Source organism: Talpa occidentalis, unplaced genomic scaffold (genome assembly GCF_014898055.3).
Source record: "Talpa occidentalis isolate TD23 unplaced genomic scaffold, MPIMG_talOcc4v2.1 talOcc4.9, whole genome shotgun sequence".
Lineage (NCBI taxonomy): Eukaryota > Metazoa > Chordata > Mammalia > Eulipotyphla > Talpidae > Talpa > Talpa occidentalis.
Genome location: NW_023605305.1, coordinates 115,777,242 through 115,803,496, shown reverse-complemented (window position 1 = coordinate 115,803,496; position 26,255 = coordinate 115,777,242). Strand labels below are relative to the sequence as shown.

Here is a 26,255-nt window from a genome sequence, read left to right as displayed (position 1 = left end):
GATAGTACTTATTATTCCTGGTAAAGTTCACATTGCTTAGTCAGGTATACAAGGCAAATAAGATATATTTAACTTCCTACAAGGAGCCTGCCCTCCTCTCGTTTTACCAGAGTCTTCCTCTTATTCTAATAACAAGGAGACTTTTCTAGAATCAGATGTTTACATATTAATGCATATAGCATATAGCTATTACAAATAAACAGTGGAACTTCAGAGCAGAAAGAAAAATGATTGGAGACAAAGTTTACAAAGATGGAAGGAATGTTTAAAAAAAAAAAAAGAATTCACTTAAATAGAAACCAGTAAAAAAAACAAACAAACAAAAGGGCCTCCCCGTTGGCGCAGCAGTTAAGCGCTGGGTTGGGAAGCTGCCTGCAGCCTCTGCAGCGGTGGTTCAATCCCTGGCCACTGGGTGAGGGTCCCACATGGCGCGCAGGCCTCTCCTGCTGCCCACTGCTCCCCTGGCAGTGTACTTCGTCAGCTTGCCTGCTCTGCTCTCCCCTCTGGCTCTGGTGAATTCTCTCACCCTCCCGCGCTTCTGACTGTACCCAGTATAAATAAATAAATCTTTAAAAAAAAAACAAAAACAGAAACTCATAGGAGAACACACATGAAGAAACTAAACAATACTCTTAATATGAATGAATAAAGAAGTGAGGTAGGGGCCTCCCTGGTGGCACAAGGGGTTAAGCACCGCACTGTGAAGCTGTCCGCAGCCTCTGCAGCACGAGTTTGATCCCCAGCCGGCCAGGAAGCAACCCACATGGCACAGCAGACCTCTCCTGTCTCCCCGCTGCTCCCCTCAGTAGTGTATTTCAGTACATCTGCCCGTTCTGCTCCCTGCTCTGTCTCTGGTGAATCTTCTCACATCCCGCACCTCTGGCCTGTACCCCAGCTCTTGTATGCATAAATAAATAAATCTAATTAAAAAAATAAAGAAGTGAGGTACACAGGGGAAATCAGGAAGGGGGTTTCCTCTTTTGAGACTGTTAGGCTGGGTTTGCATCACCAGGAAAGAGACAAATTCCCAGTGGGGGCTGATCAGAAGGCAGAAGTCTGCTTTTACCATTAATCAAGAAAATCAAGGAGACAGAAGAGAAAACTGACAACTCAGACTGTTGTTCTTTGGCTTGGTGTCATCTCTGTTGTTCACAGAATATAACTTTCAAATATTATCAAAGAAAAGCAGGTTGATAAAATAGGTAATAGCTAGTAGCTAGCATAGATTTGAGTCAAGTAATCAAGCAGAAAAGTTTTATATCAACCCATAACAGCACAAATAAGCAAAAACACTTGACATTCAAAGCTAACTTGTGAATACATATTTCCCATCAATATCAGCGACAGGAGACCTAGTGTATCTATAGAATTATACATAACTCTGAGCTAAAACAGCCAGGACAAAAATAAATGACTAATCAAAAATCATGCCATCTTGATGGCAACGGTCTGGCAGAATCTACCAAAGGGACAAGAGGAAGAAAGGGCGCAGGGGGAGGGGTCCAAAGGCCTCCACGGAGAAAGCAAACAAAAAGATCCCTCCTCCTTCTAAAACATCAACCAAGATGGTAAGTGGTGATATTCTGACTACATGGTACTCTGCTCTATCTTCACATGTCCAAACTTCGGTTTCTCACCCCAGGAAAGCAGTGAAGGTGCACTCTTTTTCACCAGTCAATGGAGGCAGAGACAAGAAGTCAACCCACACACGGCTTACGCTGCACACAAGGAAAACAAAACACCCTCAACTAAATCCCTACCTTTGAAGGTTATCAGATTGCTGGCCTGGCTCTGCTAGGAAGGACACCACCATCCTGTGCCCCCCGAGGTGTCCTCGGCAGTCAAGGAAGGAGCTGTAAAGTTACCTTTCATCATCTGTGTGCATCATAAAAATCACAGGTTCAGGATGACAATTTCCGAAATGCTCTGGGGTGAAGCCACAGCAGCCCTAGGTTCACCATCTTCTAAGGTTTCAAGTGCTTTTTTTCTTGGGGGGCGGGCGGGGGTCAAACGTGGTTTTATCACACAGCTCTTATTTCAGGGGAGCAAGCACACTCTAGCGTTCTAAGTTTACTCTCTAATCCCTCCACAACTTCAAGAACCACAACAAAACTCTTTACTCCCTTCACAGTAGTTAAGAAGGGGATTCAGAAGCTGAATGTCAAGCTCTAAGTGGACTAGTCAAACTACACCTAGGGAAACAGGCTCTCTCAATCCAGGCTTGACAGATGGTCACGCTGTGAACAGCACCTTCTCAGGGCTGATTAGTAAGTGGTGCCCCTGTCCAACTGAGGATGAGGAGAAAGAAAGAAAGAAATGAACTTCCTTTACACACCAAACAGCTGAGACTAAAGGGCAAACAGCGTCACCTTTTATTAACCACCAAAGTGTAAGAACAAGTACATTGATAATGGCTGTTATAAGGTGACATTCAATTACAACCGTCTCCCCAAATCCAAACATCTTAATCACGCCAACGCGGAAAGATGTCGCACATCTTTCAGAGCCGCTCTGAGCTTATCTCTCCTCTGAATTTCACTTGGCAGTATAAAAGACCAGCTCTGGCTAATAGTGAAATAATCTTGGCTAATAGTGAAATAATCAAAGTAGAGGTTTAATACTCCGGCTTGGAACAATTGTTCATATAACCTATTCTTCCTACTTTGAATGTCAAATGATTCTGAACCACCAAAGGTTACGAAATGGTTTATCTAATAATCACTATGTCCCTGAATCTTAACATTTTTATTTTGTATCAATTTTCAACTCTGCCAGAGAATCTTGTCTTTAAGATTTCAGAGTTTCACAAGATTTGAGGTGGGTTGGGCCTCCCTGGTGGTGCAAGGGGTTAAGCACAGCACTGTGAAGCTGTGTGCAGCCTCTGCAGCCTGAGTTCAATCCCCAGCCAGGGAGCTACCCACATGGCACAGACCTCTCCTGTCTCCCCGCTGCTCCCCTCATCAGTGTATTCAGTCAGTCTGCCTGTTCTGTTCCCCACTGTCGCTGGTGAATCCTCTCACACCCCGCACCTCTGGCCTGTACCCCAGTTCTATGCAATAAATCTTAAAAAAAAAAAAAAAAAGATTGAGGTGGGTTCAGCTAAACATCTAAGAACAAATTGACTTTAGGTAGTTAACACACACACACTCTTGAATTTCTACAAGGCTGGCTAGTGTTTTACCCTTTAGCAATGTAAGAAAACATAAACCACCTCTTATTCCTGCCAATGTCCTAACTCCCCTGGTATTCTCCAGACAGGGCACTACTCCATTCTAATTACAAAACCTATTCTAGAGCCTCCCCTGTGGCTCAGCCCTTGAGCGCTGGGCTGCGAAGCTGCCCGCAGCCTCTGCAGCTCGGGTTTGATGCCCGGCCACCAGCGAGGGTCCCACATGGCGTGCAGACCTCTCCTGCAGCCTGCTGCTCCCCTCAGCAGTGTACTTCGTCAGTCTTCCTGCTCTACTCCCCGCTCTGGCTCTGGTGAATTCTCTCACCCTCCCGTGCTTCTGACTGTACCCAGTGCTGGTATAAATAAATAAATCATTAAAAAAAAAAACTATTCTAAATAACCTCTTCTGTATCAGAATCAAACGCCTCACTCTCTTCAAAAGTTTATTAAATTTAATTCACTAAGCCTAAACCTAAGGGAAGTGCAGACATGAAAAGTCAAAACTACCTGCATGCAAAAATCTAATGTTTTCCAACTGTTTCAATATATGTCAGAAATGTACAGACAGTATAAGAAACAAAAGTAGAAAAAAGGAATCTAAAGCTATTTATTTTTTTGCATTTTTTAAATTGAAGTAACACTGTCTCATAACATTTTTTTAAATAAGTGGTACCGGCCAGATGTGCGGGAGGGTGAAAGGATTCACCAGAGTCAGAGTGGGGATCCGAAGAGGCAGATTGACTGAAATACACTGCTGAGGGGAGCAGCAGGGTGAGGCAGGAGAGGTCTGCCACGCCATGTGGGTAGCTCCCCAGCAGGCTGGGATTGAACCCACACTACAGAGGCTGCAGACAGCCTCACAGGGCTGCACTCAACCGCCTGTGCCATCGGGGAGACCCTCATTACTTTTTTTTTTTTTTTAAGATTTATTTATTTATACATGCACTGGGTACAGTCAGAAGTGCGGGAGGGTGAGAGAATTCACCAGAGCCAGAGCGGGGAGCAGAGCAGGCAGACGGACTGAAGTACACTGCTGAGGGGAGCAGCGGGCGGCAGGAGAGGTCTGCGCGCCATGTGGGACCCTCCTCCAGTGGCCGGGGAGCAGCTGGGGATCGAACTGGCGCTGCAGAGGGTGTGGGCAGCTTTGCAACCCAGCGCTCAACCGCTGCGCCACCGGGGAGGCCCCCCCTCATTACTTTTAACTTAGACTTTTTTAATATACTTGACTTCACATATGAACATAACAGAGTCAAGGAGCCATTAAGTCATATTTAACTTTCTGGTAAAATAATTTACGCAATCCAAATTACTGTTAGCCTTTTGCTCTGGCTGAAAGCAAAAATATCAAAGAGTGACATCTAAAAATATCAGGAGTATCTGAAGTACCACTATCTGGAAAGGGAAAAGACATGCCAATAAGTGCTAAATATTTCCCTTTACTACTAAATCTGTCCACCGTGCCAATCCTCCCGTGGGCTAGAGGCTGAAGCAAACGTTGGGTCATAAACAGGTGACTTGAGACTGCCCTGGCCTCTAACAGAAAGGACACCTGAGTCAGTGTTAAGAAGTTTGAGGTCTGGGGCCTCCCCGGTGGCGCAGCGGTTGAGCGCTGGGTTGCGAAGCTGCCCGCGGCCTCTGCAGCGCCGGTTCGATCCCCGGCTGCTCCCCGGCCACAGGAGGAGGGTCCCACATGGTGCGCAGACCTCTCCTGCTGCCCGCTGCTCCCCCAGCAGTGTGCTTCGGTCCTTCTGCCTGCTCTGCTCCCCGCTCTGGCTCTGGTGAATTCTCTCACCCTCCCGCGCTTCTGACTGTACCCAGTGCTTGTATAAACAAAACAAACAAACAAATATAATAAATAAATAAAAACATGCCTCTATTAAAAAAAAAAAAAAAAGAAGTTTGAGGTCTGCACACACACAAGCATTTTTCTTCCTGCATTGGGGGGAGGGTGAAGAGCTCTTAAATTAAGGGGCCACTCTAAAAAAAACCCCGCCGTTTTACTTTCCCGTCGGTCGCACTCAGAATGCAATGTGAGTTCTAGCCCTCTGATGCTTTTACAGGAAAGGCAAAAATCACCTCCCAAGCAACTAAAAATAGATGTACATAAATAAAGCTGCAGCTTATGAAGGAGATATTTGTGACCATATATTAGCTCATCCGAGCGGCAACACAGAGCGAAGCAAAACGCTCCCTGTGGCCAATTCGCAAGGCGAGGACCCAAGCCCAGGCCGAGAAGCCGGGCGCAGCCCCGCGAGGCAGCCGGCGGGAGGCGGCCTCTCCCGGGCCCTGGGCAGGGGCAGCAGCGCTGCGGATGTCCAGACATTTCTGGACCCCCCGCCCCAGCTCTCATCACCACCCCCACCCCGCGCACAGCAACACCACACCCTCCCCTCCTACACGCAGTGTGTTGCCAGTTCCCAAACTCCACTCCCGGCTTATCTCCCAGCTCCGCTCGCCCGAAGGCGAGAGGACGCGGGCCCCGCGCCAGCGCCCCCGCGCAGTCCCGCCGCACTCGGAGCCCCCCGCGGCCCCAGCCCCGACGCCGGCGCCTCCTCTCCGGCCGCTCGAGGCTCGCGCTGCCCCTTCGCCACCTGCTCTCGGGATCCTCGGGCCCCAGGCTCCCCTCGCGACTTCTCGCTCCTGCCCGGGGGAGGCAGTTTAGAACCGAGCATCACCCCGAAGGGAGTCGGGCGGGAAGGGCGGCTCCGACCACTCACCCCACAAGCCCGGCCCCCGGCTCTGCAGCCGGAAGCGCCCGCAGCTCTCCACACCCTGCGCGTCCCCTCGCGCCTCCCCACTTCTGGCCCAGGGCGCCCCTCAGCCGGGCCCGGGCCCGCGCCCGACGCCGCTCCTCCACCCGCGGGACCCCCGAGCGCCAGGGCCCGCGTCCCGACCCCCCTGCCCGCCGCCCCCTCCCGACGCCGCCACAGCCTCCCGCGGCCTCCGCGGCCCTTCCCTGCCCCGCCGCAGCCCCCGGCCGGCCGGAAGGCGCGCCCGCCCGAGAGCCCAGCGCGGGCTCCCTCAGCGCCCCCGCCGGACGGCCCCGCCACAGGCGCCCGCCCGTCCTCCCCGCCCCGCGCGCCGCCGCCGGCCCGGCCCCGCTCACCTGTGGACGCGCAGGAAGAGCCCCCGGGGTCCAGGGCGGAGAGCCCGGTCGCCGACGGCCCCGGGGCCGACGCCATCTTGGCAGCCCCCTCCCCCGCAGCGGCTCGCCCGCCGCAAGCGCTTCCTCTCTCGGAGTCGAATCTTCCCACGTCTCCCGACAGACCCGCGTTCTGCGCCCCCCGCCCCCTCCGGCCTCTCCGGCCCCGCCGGCCGGCGCGCGCGCCCGCTCAGGGCCGCACCATCCCGCCGGCCGGGGGAGACCTCGCGGCTCGCACGCTCTCCGCAGCCCCACGGCCTCCCGCGGGGGCCGGTCTCCCGGCTCGCTGGGCGCAGGGCCGCCGGGCCGCGCGTCAGGACCGAACCGCGCCGAGAGGAACCAGGGGGCGTGAGAAGTTCCGGCGGCGCGAGGCCCCCTCCCCCAGCCCGCCGCCGCCCGTTTGTCACTCGGCCGCGCCGCTCCACCTCGGAAGCCGGGGAAACCCGGCACCGCGCATGCGCCCCGCCGCGGCGCCCCGCCCCCCCGCGGGCGGGAGGCGGCCTGGAGGGGAGCGAAGCCAATCAGGAGCGCGAGCCGGTCACGTGACCGCGGCCTCGCGCCCTAACGAAGGCGAGGACCCACGCACTCGGCCCCGCGGGCGCCGCTACGGTGGCCGGGCGGTCGATTTTGACTGGACTCTCGGAAAGGGCTGGGCGGCCGGGGCCGGGCCGGGAGGGGTCCGCCGGCCGCCCCCGCAGGGCACGACCCGGGGAGGAACTCCCGACCCTAGCGCTGGGTCCAGTCAGAGCTGTTAGGCTGGCGAGTATCACGGGGCCTCACGTGCCGCCGCGAATTCTCGCCGGTTTTTTTGCCTTGTGGACTGTTTCTGTCAGCGCGCGCGCCTCGCCTTCCTCAGAATGACGCTTTGCCTCGAGCGCTGCGCTGACGGCCCGGAGCTCAGCACACAGCTGTGAAAGCGCGAAGGCCGGTCAGAAGGGGCCACGGAAAGAGACCAGACCGTCTCAGCCTCCCGCGGGCCCAAGCCCTCCGACTGTTTAGGACCCACAGGGCTGGGAGACACGGACCTCCCCCCGCTCGGGTGCAGCTTCTGCTAACCCTGCTCAGCTTGAATACAGTACCCTGGAGGTTGTGACCCGAGAGTCTCTGAGATCTGCTTCGTTCACTCCTGGACCTCCAGTTCCTCCCCATTACCTGCCTATACCGGGGCTCAATGATCAAATACATGGGAAGGAGAGAGGGGAAATACTAAGTTTTGCAGCCCCCAAGATGGCTTGACTATCCTCTATCTGGATGTAGTCTGGGTCCTGGGACGTGAACCTGGGCTCCAATCATCCAGAGAATATCTCCACGCATTAGCCTTTGCCTTCTACCCCTCATCGTGATCTAAAATAATTGTTTCCCTGCTGCCACCTGCTGGAATATTCATTCTCCCTTGCGTACTGAAGGTAGATAAACTTCAAAAGCTTGGATTACTACATATAATTCCATAGCAAATGGTATATCATTAACGTAATTTATCATTGCTTCTACCATAACCCCTCACCCAAGGTTATAGGTACAGAATTAAAGAGGTTGGGGTACATTGTCTAGCACAGGATTTGGCTCCTGGAGAGTCAATTAATAACTATTTGTTAAATAAATTAACCTCGTTTCTGTAAAAAGGCATGGCGTTTCTACATTTCCTGAGTTACTTTAGAAATCATCTAGTGCAGAGGTAAATCTGTTTCTGATTTAAAAGTTGGAAATAGACCAATGAAACTGACTTACCAAGCTGGAAGATCAAACAGAGGAATCTTCTTTGGGATTTGATCTATGAATTTAATTTCAGTACTCCAGAAAGAAGAGATTCCCGTTCTGTAGCTTCTTAGGAGTCTTTATTTCTCCTTTATGGACCAGAAAAATGGCTACTAATACACCTACCACCTTCTTTTATGTCCGTATATTTGTTTGCTTCCCTCATAAGACCGAACATTTCAGGGCAAAGATTGCCTCTTATCAATTTTTATATCTCAAGCATCTAGAATACTGCCTGGTAGAGAGTAGGTGCCCAATACGTGCATATATGGATGTTGCCTAAATATATAAATGGAGAAAGCCTAAATTTTTTAAATGGGCCAAAAGAAATTTCCCATCTTTTCTCCCTAAACCTTGTCTCTGCCCCCACTTCCATTCAATCCGTGGGGTGCCCTCTGAGTCACAGAGTTGCTCTTTACCAGTAACATTCCTGGCATAGCAGAACTGGGGTGACGTGGCAGGGTGTGGGAAGCAGGGGCAGAGCAGAACATGTTGCTTTGGTGCCCCCAAGGGAATGGGAAAGGGAGTTCAACAACACATACTTTGGAAAAGAGGGGCAATCTGGTGATCTCAAAATAGGGCCACACATAAAGACTTAAAGGGTACACTGCGTATACACATGTATGCACACACACGCACATGCACAACTTCATTAAAGCAACCTTCCTGTCTTAGAATAGTTCCTAAGGTCAGAATGGAGGGGCTAGGTGTTGGCAAGATCAACAATGTAGAGGCAAAATAAGATGGTTACCTTATTCATTAAATGAGTCATCCATTAACTCATCCATTGAGTTAATATTATTTAGCCCTGGCTATAGCCCAGGCACTATGAAGATTCTTGCCTTCAAAAAGATCACAAAAAGAAATAACACATAAATCACTACAATAAAATGTAATAGGTGTCATAGCAGTACAAATATTAAAGCTTGACAACCATATTTTTAGGATAACAAACAAGAAGTCAATAGAGTCTTGACAAAACCACAGACTATTTGAGATCGAAACTATTCTGGAGAACCTAGGCGGCATGCTCTCCATGACTGTGGGAATCGTGCCTGGGAAGAGAGCAATGAGTGTAAACGACAACTTCACTGTCCTGTCATGTGGAATTAAAATTCTGTCAGGTAGACAAGAAAGGGTAGGAATATTCAGAAGAAAAAGCATGGAGGTGTGACAGGGAATTGGGTGTTGGAAAGGTGCTAGATTAGGATGATGTGGCAGGAGGTAAGGCTAGAAAGACAGGGAGAGGCTAAATTACCTTGATAATAGCAGTTATCACCTACCAGACACCCTTGTACTCATCAGGAGACAAGGGTCTCCTAATCATCTCAACAAACTTAAAAGGTAGGTACTGGTCCCTGTTTACAGATCAGAAATCTGAGACTCAGAGAGCTAGAGCGACTTGTTCACAGTCATCCAGCTAGACCTCGGGTTCAAACTCAAACTCGGGTCTGGCTGGCTCTAAGTCTGTGCTCAACCACGCGACATCTCCGCCTCAATGCAAGGATTTTGGACTTTATCCTGCAGATGACGGGAAGCCATAAAGATTTCTGAGCAGGAGTGACAAAGTCTGGGGTTTCAGAAAGGTTCCCACTGACAGCGGAGTGGACCACGGACTAGAGCAAAGGGAGCCTGACCTCTTCTCACTGAGGCTGCCGACTTCCAAGCTCTGGCCTTGCAGCAGCGCGGCTCCCGGCGTCAGCGGGGCGGCCACGAGCCCCAGCCCCAGCGGGAAGCGGGGGCGGGACTCGGGGGTGGCTCCGCGCGGGCCGGGCGGGGCTGACGAGGACGCAGGCTGAGGGGCGGGCCGGCGCGCCCTCGACGCTCGGCTGCTCCTGCCTGGAGAGGAGGACTTCCGGCGCCGGCGCAGGCCGCGGTGTGGAGCGCCGAGCGCCAGAACCGCGCTGGCTGAGCGGCGGCTGCTGGGGGGCGTTATGAGTTTGGCTGGGGGCCGGGCCCCCCGGAAGACCGCGGGGAACCGGCTTTCGGGGCTCCTGGAGGCAGAGGAGGAGGATGAGTTCTACCAAACGACTTATGGGGGTTTCACGGAGGCAAGAGTCGGGCCCAGGACGAGGGAGGGGAGGAAGCTGAGAGCGGTCCCCAAAGAAACCTCGGACAAAGAAGGGGGCGGGGAGCAGGGGCGCCCTGGCGGCGGAGCCTCGGCGCCGGGCGGGCCAGGTGGGGGTACGGCGGAGTCCGGGGGGGCGGCCTTGGGCACGGTTGAAAGGGTCAGGGCACCCCAGAGTGTGGCAGAACCTCGGAGAGGCACCTCGTAGACGCGCGGCGTAGACGCGTTGCCCGCAGCCGACTTATTCACCTGCAGTGGAGACGAGAACCTCTCCAAAGAGGAGGGGCTTAGTGGGCTCCTTTTTCAGCGTTCAACTCTCAATGTAAACGTGTCCCTGACAGTCCTAAAAAGTGCCACTGTTTATTTCTTCATAGATCATTTTCCACTTTACTTTTACATTTGGCTTGCTTTTTATTTTTATATCTGTTATATAATAGTGTTAGAGGATCTGTTTGGCTCCACAGTAATATCTCCAATGCCTGGATTGGGGAATATTCAAAACACCGTTTTTCCCTTACATGTTACAGACCCCAGTGGAAGATTGACAATTAAAATGTTGTATGATAAGGAGGAATATTAGTAGTTGGCTAGGGTGCTGTGATAACAGGTGGGAGCCAGAGTTGTTGGGCGGGGGGGGGGGGCTTCCCTGGGGACATCACGTTAAGCTGAGGACCATATGGAAAAGTAGACCTTGGCTGGATGAAGATCAGCAGGACGGAGGAGGGAGAAGAAAGGTTCTTCCACAGAGGGGCTGGCAGAATGAAATCCTGGTCTGGGATGATAAAATCCAGTGTCTTTCTCCAGACTGTGAAGGAAAATAAAAGTTGTTAAGGCCGGAAGACACAGACACAGGCCAGATCATGTAGGGCTTGTCAACCATGTTAAGTTTTGCCCTTCATTGGAGGACTGAGATTGGTTTAAGTTCCATGATCAAAGTTGTACTTTAGAAAGGTGCTCTATAAAAAGGAGAATGGTTTGTAGTGGGCAGTGGGAGTAGAGAAAAGTGGAGAATTCAAGAAAAATTAATGAAATAGAATCCACAGGACTTGGGGACTGATTGGGAGTCTTACTTACACAGCCCTAACCTGCTATTTAAAATAGAACTTTCTCACCCCTCCTCCAAAGGCCATTTTCCTATTCCTGTCATTTTATGAGTCATGATTTAATATGTACCTTTCACGCTTCCAAAAAGGATTTAAAGAGGCTTACAATAGAAACAAAAAGTAGGAGCAGTAAAAATAGACAGATCAGAAGTAATTGTACCTGGAGCCTCCCTGCTGAAATGGTAATGGCAATTGATATTAAATCTAGCTGTGAGCTTCCTGGCAGTCAAACCTGAATTTCTTTTTTAGTAAGAAAGAAGTGTATACATTCCTTAAGAGAGAAATACTTACTCAGTATTAAGTCCTAGGGAAATCACATCTTTATATAAAGTAATGGTTTTGGTAGAGGATGTAAAAACATTTTTTACCTAGTCACGTCTATTAATGGCCCTTGATGAAAGCCAAAGGGATGATAGTAAATCCATAACCTAGTGAAAGCATTTCAACTGGGCACTAAACTAACATGTACTTGAACTACTACCCTGTGGAGATAGGATTTAATACCAGCTTAGAGCTGAGGGGATTAGTGTGTTCCCAACTGTCTTTCACAAACATGAGCTAGAAGGAAGTGATGGTCATCGCAGCAAAGATGGGGCTGTGACTGGCTTGGAGTGTCAACTGTTGTGCTATTTGCTTGCTTTGGCAGCGCATGCACCAGGATTAGCCCGTTAGTCCACATCTGATTGAAGAGATGATCACATGTTGGAGGTGCTGCCCTGCCCAGTTAACTCCCCAGCTCCCAAGTGTTTGTTTTTTCCCTTTCCTTTCCATTGTGGCTGCCATTTTAGCCCTAACCTGCATCACCCCACATATAAGCAGTACGCCATAGTGTTGCCCCCGCCCAAAAGCTACCCCCAGAGCATTCTGAGACACCAATTGTACGTCTTCCTGTCCCCCGAACTCTTCACTGGGTCCCCATTATATATATATAGTGTCAATACCCACCTGTTTTTCCGGCCCTGCTAAGAAATGGGCCATTTCATGGTAACTTGAGGTCACCTCAACAATGATGATCGGTGCTGGGACAGTAAGGAGAGGAGAGAGAGGAGAGTCACTGGTCTGCAGGGTGCAGTCACAGGGTTCCTAGCCTAGCTCTCGGGTTCTCTGCAGCCCGAAGGCAATCTTCCTTTCAGATCCAACAGCCCTACAAGGTTGTCGGTCAGTGTGGAAGGCGGCTGTGTGGAGCCAGAGGCAGTCAGCTAGGAAACCTTTTTGCCAGTGAGAAACCATCTGCTTTGCTGGGGCCTAAATTCTTATTCATGAACACGCTGTGCACACCCTTGCTTCTGCGCCTTCGTTCCCACTCCCATGTGCGTGAGTCCCGTGCCCCTCTTGGCTGTCTAAGTGCTACCAGTATCTTTAGCCACCGCTCAAGTCTCCCGCACAGTCTACACAGCATTTAGCAATCTAGAGCGCAGTGGCCCAGATGATCCACTCCGTTTTAATCTAGTTCTTCAAGAGACAGCTTGGCAGCCCCCGGCCTAGAAGATACAGGCCTTCCCAGGCCGCTTGCCCATAGTGAGCCTGCCTCCTCTGAGTCCTGTGACGGTTGCTTGCTACTCAGAACTGTGGTGCGGCCATGCACTAAAAACCGCCTTTTATAACTATGACGTGTTCTCTGCTAAATCGCGAGACCCACGAAGGTAGAGACCTAGCCGCACCTTCTCGTGCCAGCGCTTACATAGCGGGCCACAGTGCAGGGCCGCTCATGCTGGGAAGGAGGGAGACTGCCTGCCAGGGGCGAGGGTGGGGTGGCGAGGGAGGCTGAGTTGGCCTCGCCGAGAGCACTGCGAGGTCCTCTCCCCTCTCCCCGAGGGGCATTTGCGCCACAGGCCAGCGAGAGCCTCACTCCCTGTGTCCCAGGAGTCGGGCGATGACGAGTACCAAGGGGACCAGTCGGACACGGAGGACGAGGTGGACTCCGACTTCGACATCGACGAGGGGGATGAGCCATCCAGCGATGGGGAAGCCGAAGAGCCGAGGCGGAAGCGCCGCGTGGTCACCAAAGCCTATAAGGTGCAGGGGCAGGGGAGCTTCCTGGTTTGCTCGCGCTTCCTTGTTCTGGTTCCCCCTCGGTACTCCCAGCACGCCCAACCCTAAGCGTTGCATCTTCTGTCTCCTCAATCTTCTGTTCCTTGGTATCTCATCCCACTCTGTCCCCAGGAGCCGCTCAAGAGCTTGAGACCTCGGAAGGTCAGCACCCCAGCCGGTAGCTCTCAGAAGGCCCGGGAAGAGAAGGCGCTGCTACCCCTGGAACTGCAGGATGATGGCTCTGACAGTGAGTGGGGGTGTCGGGGTCCCTTGACAGAATTGGAATAGGATGGTGAAGCATTGTATGCATGGAAACTTACTGCAATTGGTAGCTTCGCTATGATTATGTGAGGAAAATCCTTATTCTTAAGAAATGTACACTGAGCTATTTAGGTACAGAGAACATAACATTGGTAACTCAACCCCCAGAGCATTCAGGAAAAATACACACACAGAGTCAGCAAGATGGGGCAAATGTCCATAGTGGGTGATCTGAGTCGAGGGTCTGCGGGTGGCCTTTGTATTGTTCTTGCAACTTTTTATAAGTTTGAAGTGATTTCTGAATAAAAGTTTTAAAATAATAATAATAAATGGGCCTCCCTGGTGGCGTAAGGGGTTAAGCACCGCACTCTGAAGCAATCCACAGCCTCTGCAGCACAAGTTCGATCCCTAGCCAGCCAGGGAGCAACCCATGTGGCGCAGCAGACCTCTCCTGTCTCCTCACTGCTCCCCTCAGCAGTGTATTTCAGTAGATCCGCCTGTTCTGCTCCCCACTCTGTCTCTGGTGAATCCTCTTACCTCCTGCATCTCTGGCTTGTACCCCAGCTCCTGTATGCATAAATAAATCTTTAAAATAATAATAATAATAATAAAGAGGTAGGCATGAACTCAAAAGATGTCTTCCTCTCTGCCTTTCCTCCAGGTCGGAAGTCCATGCGTCAGTCCACCGCTGAGCATACCCGACAGACGTTCCTTCGTGTACAAGAGCGGCAGGGCCAGTCGAGGCGGCGAAAGGGGCCCCACTGTGAGCGGCCTCTGACCCAGGAGGAGCTGCTCAGGGAGGCCAAGATCACAGAGGAGCTCAACTTACGTTCACTAGGTCAGTCTGTGGTCCAAGGGCTGTGGGGAGCACTGAGCAGCACGGAGGCCTGAGGACCAGACTACTGGAAGGGAGAAGGTTTGGGCATGGGAGTCAGAAGAAAGTGGTCAGGACAGGAACTGGACGGTTGCGAGGACGCTGAGGACGAGTCGTGTGGAAGTGCTCGGGTGTTGGATAAGGGTGGCGTGGAACTGCGGCCGGGTCCCGCTTCTGTTCACTCGCTGGAAGGCCGCAGGCAAATAATTTCACCTACTTGCATCTTGTGTTCCAAGGTGGGGTGGCCGTGCCTGCTTCAGCGGTCATGGGAATTAGAGATTCAGTAGGATAAGTCATTCGTGAGACAAACTGCTCTAAGGTGAAGATGCTTTAAGACCTGTTGGTCACAGTTGGGTCAGATCACCCAGGAAGAAAGACGAGAAAAGCGGAGCCACGCGTGGTGACGCACCGTGCGAAACACACCCTTCTCTGCAGGGCAGTGAGGGTCTCGGCTCCCGAAAGGTACACGGGAAATCGGGCGAACAGCAGGTTTCGTCCTTGCCATCCAGACTTTCATTGAGTGAAATAACAGAGTCGGCCACAGAGTTGAATTTGGTGTTTCTCCCTCTGCTCTTTAAATCTGTCTCTTTTCTGACTAGTTACTGTATAACTTATAACCCAGATGCAATTTCACTTGGCAGTGGGGGCTTGTTCACCCAGAATATCTGGGACCCAACTACTGCAGTTTAACGGCAGTTTTGAAACGTGGACAGCTCCTAAAGCGACAAGGAGAAAAGGCCAAGGCCATTGTTCATTTCCGGCATCTGCAGGGTGTGGCCTCAGGGCTTTTTTCCTGCTACATTGACTTTAAAATCAAAACTGTCTTTATTTGGGTAGTGGCGGCTTAGTCTTTATAACAGTAGCCAGGAGCCACCTCTCAAAACGTGTAAATGACTGAGCCCCATCGCGCAGATGGTGATGTGGCTGCAGCGACAGCTGCATCCTTTGACTGCATTAATTGACTGGGCCTCTGTGAAGAGGGGGCCTCCCAGGCGAGCCTCCGACCCCAGAAACTGATACAGCAGGCCCTGGAGGAGCAGGTTCAGCAGGAGAAATAATGGGCTCGACTTTGAACACGTTGAGTTGAGGCGTCTGTGAGCAGCATGAACGTGTGTGAGCGCTGCCGAGCGGGGAGTCAAACCTGCAGAGAGAGCCGGGCTGAAAATATACATGGGTGACAATTGGTGACACTGGAGTGGAGTGATCACCCTGGGAGACAGCGCAGTGTGAGAAAAGCAAAGAGGCCCCGAGTCCTCCTGCTAAAGTGGTGCGGTCACACAGCAGCCGAGGGCCTTAGAAGGAGTCTCAGGAGGGGCCATGGAGCTGGAGCGTAGCTGCTGGATGCACTGGGTTCTGGTGCTGAGATCAGGCGTGACGTGAGGGAGCATTTTCTAGGTTTAAGACAGTTTGGCTGTGCAGGGTGTGAGAGGGAATAGACTGGGTCCAGGGCTCATTACAGGTTTATAAATCCAGAGCAGGACTTGGCCAGGTACTGTCCAGTGCTGGTGACGTGCGGAGCCCGCGTGACCCCGAGCACGCGCGAGTCACCTGCCAACAGCGACCTGCCGCAGGCGAGGGCCCATCTCTCCGCACCACGGAGTTAGGGGATCCCGAGGGAGCAGGGGCTGCTCAGCTCCGCCTGTTGCTGCGGAGGATGCACACCAGGGGTGCAGGTTGTCTTGATTTTTAGGAGGGACCAGAAGTCATCTGTGTATAATTTCCTAATTATTAAATGTCAGCTGCTAATTTCCTTTAAACGCAACCTGGGTGAGACGGAACACTTGGGCTGGTTGCCAGCTCCCACCTCTCCTGACTGACGGGGGCAGTGACAGGCGGGGTCCGGGCGCGTGGCTGTCGCCATGGACACGGACCTGGGACTGCTTGGGCTGGCCTGGGGACGGCAGAGAGGCTGTGTCCTTTGTGACCCTCCCTGGTGAGGCAGCGGCTGGAGTGTGTTCCTGCTCGGGCCAGAGGAGGACACCACCCGAGCCGGGGCGCGCTGCCTCCCAGGGAGAGGAATGAGGGCCCTCAGCACAGGCGCCGCCGGCTCCGACGCCCCGGGTTCCCACTCTGTGAGGCAGCGAGTGGACTTGAGACGGGAGAGCAGGCGGGGCTGAGAGAAAACCTACAAATGGGGGTGCAAGTGGGTCAGGGAGGACTCCCTGCTGGCTTCAGGTGGGCAGAGCCCCCAGGCCAGCAAGGTCGTACGACAGACGGGTCCGGAAGCCGGGACTGACCCTGGCTCCTTCCTTCCTTTGGCCCTAAAGAGACATACGAGCGGCTCGAGGCTGACAAAAAGAAGCAGGTTCACAAGAAGCGCAAGTGCCCGGGGCCCATAATCACCTACCACTCAGTGACGGTGCCGCTTGTTGGGGAGCCGGGCCCCAAAGAAGAGAACGTGGACGTGGAAGGGTGAGCCTCGGGGGTTTCTTCCCTCTGTGTTCTGCCCCGTGGCTCCTGCTCTCCTCACACCAGCTCTGGCCTTCGCCACCTCACATCCGTCTCTGTCAGCCTCTCTTCCTCCTGCCTGCCCGTCCGCCACCGAGCAGGTCACTCAGAAGGTTCCCGGCCCTTTGCCCTCTCCTTGCCCATCTCATCCTTTTCTGTACTTGCTTGTTCTGTCTCCTCAGCTCTGTGTTTCTCCTCAGCCTGGATCCTGCCCCCGCGGCTTCCATGTTGACACCTCGTGCTGGGACCGGGCCCGTCATCCCTCCTGCTCGCTGCTCACGTACCTTCATCACCTTCAGTGATGATGCAACTTTTGAGGAATGGTTCCCCCCAGGGCGGCCCCCAAAGGTCCCTGTTCGGGAGGTCTGCCCAGTGACGCACCGCCCAGCCCTCTACCGAGACCCAGTCACGGACATCCCCTACGCCACCGCCCGAGCTTTCAAGATCATCCGCGAGGCCTACAAGAAGTACATCACTGCCCACGGGCTGCCGCCCGCCGCCTCGGCCCTGGGCCCGGGCCCGCCACCGCCCGAGCCCCTCCCTGGGTCTGGCCCTCGGGCCCTGCGCCAGAAAATCGTCATCAAATGAGGAGACGTCTCGTCCTCAACCCGTGCTCCTGCCCCACAAGGGGGTCTTAGGGCCCTTGCTCCCCCTTTATTGGCTCTGGTCTTTGCCCAGCCCATGGCCATGTCGCCCCCGTCCTTTCCCCTAGTTCCTTCTGGTTTTGTTTATGTTTTTTTAACCTAATAAAGTAGAGAGATCCCTTGTCTGGTGTCTGTCAGGTTGGGAGCAGGACGTGTGTGTCTCGGCACACATCGGGGTGCTTTGCTTGCTGGCATTTGCTTGCTGGCATTTACTAGGAGCTGCCCTTTTTAAATTAGAACTTTTTTTAACTTTATCTTTGCGTAGAACTGGGGTGCAGGCCACAGATGGGGGGGAGAGGATTCACCAGAGACAGAGTGGAGAGCAGAACAGGAGAAGCCACTGAAATCCACTGCTGAGGGGAGTCAGGAGAGGTCTGTTGCACCCTGTGGGTAGCTCCCTGGCCAGGACTGAACTCAGGCTGTAGTGGTGAAAGCGCTGAGACTCAACCCCTAGGCCACCAGGAAGGCCCCCCTTTTTTAATTTTTTTTAATATTTATTTATACAAGAACCAGGGTACAGGCCAGATGTGCGGGAGGGTGAGAGGATTCACCAGAGACCGCAGGGAACAGAAGAGGCAGAATGACCGAAATACACTGAAGGGAGCAGCGGGCGAGACAGGAGGGGTCTGCCACGCCATGTGGGTTGCTCTGCGGCCGGCGGGGATTGAACTGGCACTGCAGAGGCTGCGGACAGCTTCACAGCGCTGTGCTCAACCACCTGCGCCACCAGGGAGACCCCCCTTTTTAAATTAAAAGCAATCCTCCAGCCAGATTATGAACACCCTAAAATTAGACACCAAAGCAAAACCCTGAAGTTCACCTTTTTATCACTTAAATTCACTGCTTGGAAGACAGCGAGCACCCAACCTGTGGGCGCTCCGGGCTCTCCTGGAATCTGTCTCTGAGACTGAGGCGGCAGGAAGGGCAGGGGAGCAGGTGCCGTGGCCGTGCGTGGCCACTAGAGGCTCCCGGGCGGGTGGGGTACGCGCTGTGTATATGTGATCTCCCACTACCCCCCACCTGGCCAGAGCTAAAATAATAAAATGCTGAGCTCACTGTTCCCCCACCCGCTCCCCCGGCACCGGGCTCCTCCTGCCGCCGGGACGGGCTCCAGCAGCAGACAGGGGCGGTGAGAGAGGAGGTGGCTCCGGGACCGGTACGTGGGGAAGGAAGGGGGCTCGCTGATCGGAGCCGGTGGGATGCGGCGAGCGGCGCCCACCGGGAATGACGTGCCGTGTCTTTGTGTCACTCAGTGTATGTTTCTGCCACCGCCCGTCCTATCCCACAGCCGCAGTCGACGTGAGTGTAAGTACCACACCCGGGCCGCTCGTCCTCAGCGCGGCGTGGCTGTGTAGCGCGTGGGTGTCATACTGCGAGGGCTGCAAGTTGACCCCCCCCTTTTAGAGAAAGGCTGCCATTTAGAGGCGTTTCCGTCCACTGGTCCGTGTCGCCCGCCCTCCCAGAGCCAGAACAGCGACAGGGACCCAGTCCTTTCTCCGGAGGCCGGGCCACCCTTCCCCCCTGGCAGTCCCCCAGCTCCCCTGAGCCCTGGCTGGGCCTTAGGATTCAGAAGTTCAGCAAGCAGAGTGAGATTTTCGTTGTTCCCCAAACGGCGCGAGAAAGGAGCGGGGCAGCGGGGAAGGAGAGCTGCCTCTTCTGTCCCCCGTGCTCCCCGCTTGCTTCCACCCGTTTAGGACAAGGCTGGACTGGGGGAGAAAGGAGGAATTTCCCCGAAGACCTCTGCCTCCCCCCCTTCCTTTCAACAGGACCCCGGCACGGGGCCAGCCGCGTTGGCAGGGCCCCTGGCAGCTGTGCGAGGGCAAGAGGCACCAGCGACCGGCGAGGGTGACGGGAGGGCGCTGCTAGGATTTCTCCATCACACGATGGGGAGGCAGATTCAGCTTAGACGCGGGGTCCCCATCCAGAGCAGCTGAAACTGGGGACGCAGGACGGCGGCGGCTCTGGTTTTAACCTCACCATTCCCGCCTCCCCGTGCCAGCTAGCTTGCTAAGCGGGGCACCCAGTGCTGGTGCTGCCCGACCCCCTCCGCGGGCACGCACCGCCCTGTCCAACCGCTTTCCCTGCGCCCCTCAGGCTCCGCACGCCACCCGTCGGGGAGGGGGCGGGGGCCATCATGTCGTCGTATCAGAAGGAACTGGAGAAGTACAGAGACATAGACGAAGATGAGATCCTGAGGACCCTGAGCCCCGAGGAGCTGGAGCAGCTGGACTGTGAGCTACAGGAGATGGACCCCGAGGTACGCCCCAGCGCGGGGCGGCAGGCGCCGTCCCCAGGCACTTGGGCAGGGCATAGGTCCCCCAGACGCTGAGACCGGTGTCACCTCCGGGACCTTGAGTCCCAAGAGGGCCAGGGAAAAGGTGTCTGGAGTTGTTCTGGGGAACCCTCGAGGAGCTGGGGCGATCTGACTTGCTCCCCAAAACTCATCCCTAAGAACATGCTCCTGCCAGCTGGACTAAGACAACGAGATCAGACCAAAAAGAGCCCAACGGGACCCCTGGACCGAGAGGCCCTGTTGCAGTACCTGGAGCAGCAGGCCCTGGAGGTCAAAGAGCGGGAAGACTTGGTGCCCTTCACAGGCGAGAAGAAGGGTACGGAGACCCTGAGACCCACGCCTCCTGAACCCACACGCTGTCTCCCCCAGCCCAGCCTGCCTCTCATCTTCCAGCTCCCGGCCGCCCTAGGGATTCACCTCCCTGGCACTTGCAGGCCAGCTCGCGCACCCCAGTCCCCGCGAGGGCGCAGGGACCGGGCACCCTGGGCTGGCGGCGGCCCAGTGCCCCAGCAGCGCGCCCCCTGGAGAGCAAAGGCAGCTGGAGGCTGGGATCGCCGGGGAAATGACCGCAGCCTGAACCACCCTCATCTCTCGGTCAGGGAAACCCTTTATTCAGCCCAAGAGGGAAATCCCCGCACAGGAGCAGATCACGCTGGAGCCGGAGCTGGAGGCGGCGCTGGCCAACGCCACGGACGCGGAGATGTGTGATATCGCAGGTGGGCAGCGCAGGGCGAGGAGGTGGGAAGGTCGGGACCTCGGGGGCCCGCCATGGTCTGGGACTCGGGGGAAGGCCCTGAACCAGGACACGATGTGGGAGAACGCATCTAGTAATGGCTTTAAATTTTTCTTATTTATATGGTCACTGACTCATTTCTAGACTCAGTAAGTTAAGTCTCAGAGACAACTTACAGACTGTAAAGCACAGCAGCGGCACAGTTCAGGCTGAAAACGGAGGGACTCTGATGGGCTCCCTCGCCCTGTGGTGGCTGCTTGGGGAACCTCCGCAGAGCCCTGCCTCGGTGTCCAAAGAATCGCTGCCCTCGGCGTCAAGGCAGGGACCCCAGAGGCTGGGGGAGGGTGGAGCAGGGGCCGGGGACAAGAGCCCGCCTCCAGCCCGGCCTCACCTCTGCAGCCATCCTGGGCATGTACACGCTGATGAGCAACAAGCAGTACTATGATGCCATCTGCAGCGGCGAGATCTGCAACACGGAGGGCATCAGCAGTAAGTGGGGCACGGAGAGCGCGAGGGTGAGTCAGTGGGTGGATGTGGTACCCGGAGAGGGAATCCAGGGGTGAGACCGGGGGGCCATGTTGGGGTTTCCTCACCTGCCAGGTGTGGTGCAGCCTGACAAGTATAAGCCAGTGCCAGATGAGCCCCCAAACCCCACAAACATCGAGGAGATCCTGAAGAGTGTTCGCAGCAACGACAAGGAGCTGGAGGAAGTGAACCTCAACAACATACAGGTATCTGACCCCCCACCCCCGTCCAAATAGCAGACTGCACACGCGTGCCAGTGCCCACCGCCTCCCGCCCCGCAGGACATCCCGATACCCTTGCTCACGGAGCTGTGCGAGGCCATGAAGACCAACACCCATGTCCGCAGCTTCAGCCTGGTGGCCACAAAGAGCGGCGACCCCATCGCTAGTGTAAGGCTGGAGGATGCCCCAGAGCGCTCCCTCCCCTCCCCCAGCACCCTGGCAGGGCTGTTGCGAAGGGTTGTGCAGGGCGCCGCTCCCATCACGCTCTCAGGGTGGCTCCGATGGAGACCCCTCCCTGAGCCCCACAGCTCCCAGCCCCGGGAATTCTCAGGTCATCTTCCCAGGAGACAGACCCCGCTCTCCCCTACTGTCTCCCGCACTCCCATCTCCCGTGGCTCCACCTACAGCCTGGGGAGGACCCTTCCCAAAGGGCATTTCCCTCTGGCTCCTGTCCTCTCTCCTCGGCCATCTGTGAGACGGCCCCTAACCCTAACCCCAGTCCCTACTACACAGGCGGTGGCCGACATGCTGCGGGAGAACCGCAGCCTGCAGAGCTTGAACATCGAGTCCAACTTCATCAGTAGCACAGGGCTCATGGCCGTGCTGCAGGCAGTTCGGGAGAACGCCACTCTCACCGAGCTCCGCGTGGACAACCAGGTCAGCGGCCCTGCGCGGCCTCCCCCGAGCCTGCTGACTCTGCTCCCCGCGGCAGCGTGGGGCTGCCTGTTTCAATCTCCTCTTCATCCTCCGCGTGGGGGCCCAGTCAGCACGTCCCACCGTCCACGCTAGAGAAACGAGTCTCTGGCTTCCCAGAGGTGCACGGTTGGGGACGGTGAGCGGCCCAGCAAGGGGGCCTGACAGCTTTCCCCTCCCTCCGCCAGCGCCAGTGGCCCGGCGACGCGGTGGAGATGGAGATGGCCAGGGTGCTCGAACAGTGCCCTTCCATTGTCCGCTTTGGCTACCACTTCACTCAGCAGGGGCCACGAGCTCGGGCAGCCCAGGCCATGACGCGGAACAACGAACTCCGTGAGTCCCTGCCGGGGGCCGTGGGGGTGACAGGGGCCCTAGACACAGATGGGTGCTCCTGAAAGCCTAGTGACTAAGAGCCTGGGCGCCAGCAAAGCAGCCTTCACACACGGCAGCCAGTCAGTGACGAGAGAGGAGGCGGAGGGCTCCCGCCCCAGGCCCAGCCAGCAGAGCGGAGGCAAGCAGGACGGCCCTGCTCAGAGGCAGGGGATTTTCATTTGCCAGGTTATTTCTCACGGTGCTGTGACAATGTGGGGTGTGCAACTTTGGGGGCTTAAGACGTTACCTCTGAGTCTAGCCAAAGAACTAGAAAGAGAAAAGCACCTGGTGGGAGTGAGGTGGAATAAAGACTGTTCACTCTCCTGCTTTCACAGGTCGCCAGCAAAAAAAGAGCTAACACGCCCTTCGCCTTCATCATGTAGAGCCGATGCCACGGATGCTCAGCTCATCACCTTCCCCCTTTCCTGTAAATAAAGGCCCTTCTGTCCACGCTGCCTGCCTCCTTCCTTGGGCTTTGGGATGGGAATCCTGGCACTAACCCCCAAGGGTTACTGCCAGCTCATCAGGGGATTATTTATACTCTAGGGATCAACAGGCAGGGAGGGTCAAGTTACTAGGAGGAGGTGGGGGAGCTCCCGCCCTTGGGGCTCCCCATAACCCTGCTAATGCCTTCAGTCTCTTCTACTTTCACAGGGTACCTAGTCTTGGCCTTATTCCCAAAGGTGGCCAGGCCCCCGGTGCAGCTCCACAACCCTCGTGTGATCTGAAGGAGGAAAAGACTCAGTGGAGGAGGGGAGAAGGCAAACGACATGAAGGGCAAAGACTTCCTTCTGACAGGCTTATTAATAGGGCACTGGGCTGCATGCAGCTGACGCTTGGCACGACTTCGGGAGTAGGTGGGGGAGGGGTCAGAAGCATGGGGCGCCGTGTACACGGCAGGGAAGGGCTGGGAGTGAACAGATCCGAAGTCCTGAAATGGGACAAGGAAGCAGACACAAGGCGAGCCCAGCGCCTGCTGTGCTTTATTACGGACTGAATGGGGCAAGAGAAAAGAGGGTGTCAGTCCAAAGGGAGGCCAGGGGGCTCCTCCTCGTCAGAGTCAAACTCAACATTCTCATCCTTTACCCATCGACCTTGTCCATCTGGGATCCATCCAGAGCTGGAGATGTCAGAGAAGAAAAGAACTGATCAGGAAAAGAGGTTGATGAAGTAGTGGGGTCAGAAAAAACAAAGGAGAAAGCCTGAATGAGGAGGCTGGGAAGGCGCCAGGAAGTGAGCAGCGTGACTGTGCACACTCACCTTCTCAGGGTGAGGTAGTGAGCCAGAGCCCGTCTCCTCGCGGGGCTCATAGGCGCAGGGGGCGAGACGGCAGAGGACTCCTCAGCCCGGGGGCCAGCCACAGCCTCAGGCTGCCCGCTGCTCTCCTCACCTGGGAGCGCGGCCTCTGGAGGCGGCAAGGAGGAATGGGAGGTGGAGGGACGAGTGGCTTCTGGTCTGGGTGGAGAAGAATCAAAGCCTGTAAAGGCTGCAAAGGAAAGGGCGACTCCCCTGTGACTCCCAAACCTTCCACCCCAGGGTTTCCTCAAGGGTTATGTTCTGCGTACGCGGGACTTTGGAATCAAATGAATTTAGGAAGGGCAGGATTACAAGTTTTTTAAATTTAAAAAAAAAAAAAAAAGGTCACAGAGTTCTTAAAATATAGAAATATTAGTATTCTTCGTGTAGAACGACAAAAGTTCTCTTTCCCAAACTTTTTAAAAGATTAAAAACCCTGGGGCCTCCCTGGTGGCGCTGGGGTTGAAGTCTCAGCGCTATCAAGCTATTGCCATTGCAGCATGAATCCCCGGCCAGGAAGCTGACCCACACAGCTCAGCAGACCTCTCCTGTCTTGCTTGCTGATGCCCTCAGCAGTGTATTTCAGTTAATCTGCCTGTTCTGCTCCCCACTCTGTCTCTGGTGAATACTCTCAAGCCGCCTGACACCTCTGGCCTAAACCCCAGTCTTTGTATGCATAAATAAATTAAAATAACTCTTCAAAGATTAAAAACTCTTTCCTTAAATACCAGCTACCATGTCCAGAACACTAACATTCCTCAGAGTACTGTGTTAGGGGGAACAGGATATCCTAAAGCTAATTTCATACAGGCTTTGTGGACTTTACCCCCACCCCAGGCCAAAGCCAAAGACACTGGGAACTCCAAATCCCATCAACACCAAAGGGAAGGTGGCTGGGACCTGAGGGTGGGGTTAAGCAGCCAGGTTGGTATAAAGCCAGACACGTGGGCTTTGGAGGGTTCCCCCATTTTGGCTCTCCACCAGCTCGCAGCGTCTGGCCAGCTCTGAGAGTGCTTTTTGGGTTTCCAGGTCGGCGGATCGGGTAGGACGCATTAAAGACTTTATTTCCCTATTTTCTCCCTGAGTTGTACATTTTTCTTATTTTCTTTTCCCTTGTAAATAAACCTTTTATTAACCTTTTGTGTGTGCCTGCCGTGGAGTATTAATAAGTCCCTTTGAAGCGCGCGGGTGAGGACCCACAGCCAGGCAACCAGTTCAATATCGGGGCTGCCCTATAACACTTGGAAAACATTATAGAGCCATTTACCTTTTCCTGTCCCTCCCTGCCCCTGGCTTTTCCACCCCACATACCTGGGCTTTCGACGGCAGCAACTGTTATAGTGAGGCGCTCTATGCAGAGCATTCTGGGTGATCAGCCGGGTCTGGGTTAACAGAGGAGCCTGGCATGGAGACGGGAGACGGAGTAGGTGGCTTCAGAACCAGAAATTAGGCACTGTCCAGCCTAAAGTGTGCAGTAGAGCTCTGCCTGGAACACACCCTCCCTTTTCTGATCACCTCAGCTTTGGTCTCTTCCCTTCTCAGTTCATTCAGCTGTCTTGGATTCTGATCCACCCCCTTTCCTGACTGCTTTTTACCATACAAAAGTTGCAAACCTGAAAAGAAACAGAAGAAGTAAAAGCAGAACAAGAATCGTCTGCAGAGACTGGGAGGTTTTACTCTATCTCCTGCCTTCCCCCAAGCTTACTGGATAGATGTTTTTTGCCTGCACGGTGGGCAGTCAGAATGGCCAAGGTATCCAGCACAGGTCGGTGGGGACAAATGGCACAAGCAAAGCTGGAGAAGAGAACAAAAGACAATCAGTCCCTGGGGAGTGGGGGTGTCTGCTGGAGGTCCCACCAAAGCCCTATTCCCAAGTCTCCCAAACTGCACTTCCCGCAGCTGGGTCCCTCACGGCGCCAAAGAGAAGCGAGCGCGAAAGAGCCGCTCCGGCGCTTCACACACTCCCGGAGACTAACGCCGCGCCCTCGGGACGCACTCCTCGCCCTCACCGTCCATCCCGCAGCATCAGCGCCTCGTCCTCTGGGATATAACTGGCCAGCAGGTCCCCGACTCTTCGTCTCTGCAGGAGTTCAGGGGAGAAGCCCCGAGGGGGTCAACCACACAGATGGGAAACGCCAGGGACAGGGGGCCCAGGGCGGAGGGGGGCCTGCACCCCTCTCCCGGCGCCCGGACCCCGCCGGCCCCGCCCCCGCTGCTGTGGGGCGCACGGCTGCTTCGCGGCGCTCGGGGGGCCGCTCGCGCAGCCCGACGCTGTCCTCTAGCACCTACTTTCAGCACGTTGAGTTGGCTCCAGTCGTCCCCTTCCCTTTTGAAAGACATCCCGACAGAGTCCCGGGAGCCCGAACCCCACGGCGGCGCCGCCCCCACGCCTTCCAGGCCACCGTCGCAAAAGTGGGCGGCCGCGTCATTTCCGGCCGGCCCCACTTCCGGGCCGCGCGGCCCAGCATGCACCGCGCGGCGCCGAGCGCCCTTCGCGGCCGGCGCGGGGACTGCGTGACCTTGCGGGCGCCGCGAGGCGGCGGCGCGGAGCCTCTCGGGAAATGAAGTCCCTTCGCGAAGCGCCTGCCGCCCGGCGGGATCCGGGCCCTCGCAGGTCCCGCCGGAGT

The 26,255-nt window shown here is 55.0% G+C and overlaps 4 protein-coding genes across 9 annotated transcripts in view; 2 read left to right on the top strand and 2 right to left on the bottom strand.

Annotated features, from left to right (window-relative positions):
* The window catches only part of PIP5K1A (phosphatidylinositol-4-phosphate 5-kinase type 1 alpha), a 39,541-nt gene extending 29,786 nt beyond the window's left edge, over nucleotides 1–9,755 (bottom strand). For 2 of the 4 annotated variants that reach the window (XM_037501091.2, XM_037501092.2), the window contains exon 1: nucleotides 6,276–6,388. In XM_037501091.2, coding sequence (XP_037356988.1) covers nucleotides 6,276–6,351 — 76 coding nt within the window. In that variant the 5' untranslated portion in view covers nucleotides 6,352–6,388. Of the gene's footprint in view, nucleotides 1–5,760; nucleotides 5,781–6,275; nucleotides 6,389–9,703 lie in introns of those variants that run through there. The other 2 variants (XM_037501093.2, XM_054691803.1) reach the window with 2 other exon arrangements.
* Nucleotides 9,756–9,952: 197 nt separating this feature from the next.
* On the top strand, nucleotides 9,953–17,638 carry VPS72 (vacuolar protein sorting 72 homolog). Of its 2 annotated transcripts, none has more exons than XM_037498987.1 (6): nucleotides 9,953–10,117; nucleotides 13,101–13,253; nucleotides 13,401–13,515; nucleotides 14,191–14,367; nucleotides 16,671–16,815; nucleotides 17,052–17,638. In XM_037498987.1, exons 1-6 carry the CDS (start codon nucleotides 10,001–10,003, stop codon nucleotides 17,437–17,439), a joined length of 1,095 nt encoding a protein of 364 aa, XP_037354884.1. In that variant the 5' UTR covers nucleotides 9,953–10,000; the 3' UTR covers nucleotides 17,440–17,638. The 2 variants fall into 2 exon arrangements, with proteins under 2 accessions (XP_037354884.1, XP_037354883.1); XM_037498986.1 differs by having other exon boundaries at nucleotides 17,034–17,638.
* On the bottom strand, nucleotides 10,485–26,039 carry SCNM1 (sodium channel modifier 1). 2 transcript variants are annotated; one of them, XM_037498988.2, is made up of 7 exons: nucleotides 25,918–26,039; nucleotides 25,638–25,708; nucleotides 25,334–25,422; nucleotides 25,144–25,241; nucleotides 24,940–25,028; nucleotides 23,593–23,787; nucleotides 10,485–10,939 (listed from the first exon to the last, which is right to left on the bottom strand). In XM_037498988.2, exons 1-7 carry the CDS (start codon nucleotides 25,966–25,968, stop codon nucleotides 10,795–10,797), a joined length of 738 nt encoding a protein of 245 aa, XP_037354885.1. In that variant the 5' UTR covers nucleotides 25,969–26,039; the 3' UTR covers nucleotides 10,485–10,794. The 2 variants fall into 2 exon arrangements, with proteins under 2 accessions (XP_037354885.1, XP_037354886.1); XM_037498989.2 differs by lacking the exon at nucleotides 10,485–10,939 and adding an exon at nucleotides 21,286–23,452.
* Nucleotides 18,731–22,777, top strand: TMOD4 (tropomodulin 4). Its single transcript, XM_037498990.1, has 10 exons — nucleotides 18,731–18,800; nucleotides 19,590–19,752; nucleotides 19,948–20,104; nucleotides 20,388–20,504; nucleotides 20,921–21,010; nucleotides 21,122–21,252; nucleotides 21,328–21,435; nucleotides 21,781–21,924; nucleotides 22,149–22,293; nucleotides 22,668–22,777. The coding sequence occupies exons 2-10, from the start codon at nucleotides 19,630–19,632 to the stop codon at nucleotides 22,688–22,690; spliced, it is 1,038 nt and encodes a 345-aa protein (XP_037354887.1). The 5' UTR covers nucleotides 18,731–18,800; nucleotides 19,590–19,629; the 3' UTR covers nucleotides 22,691–22,777.
* Nucleotides 26,040–26,255: the final 216 nt, after the last annotated feature.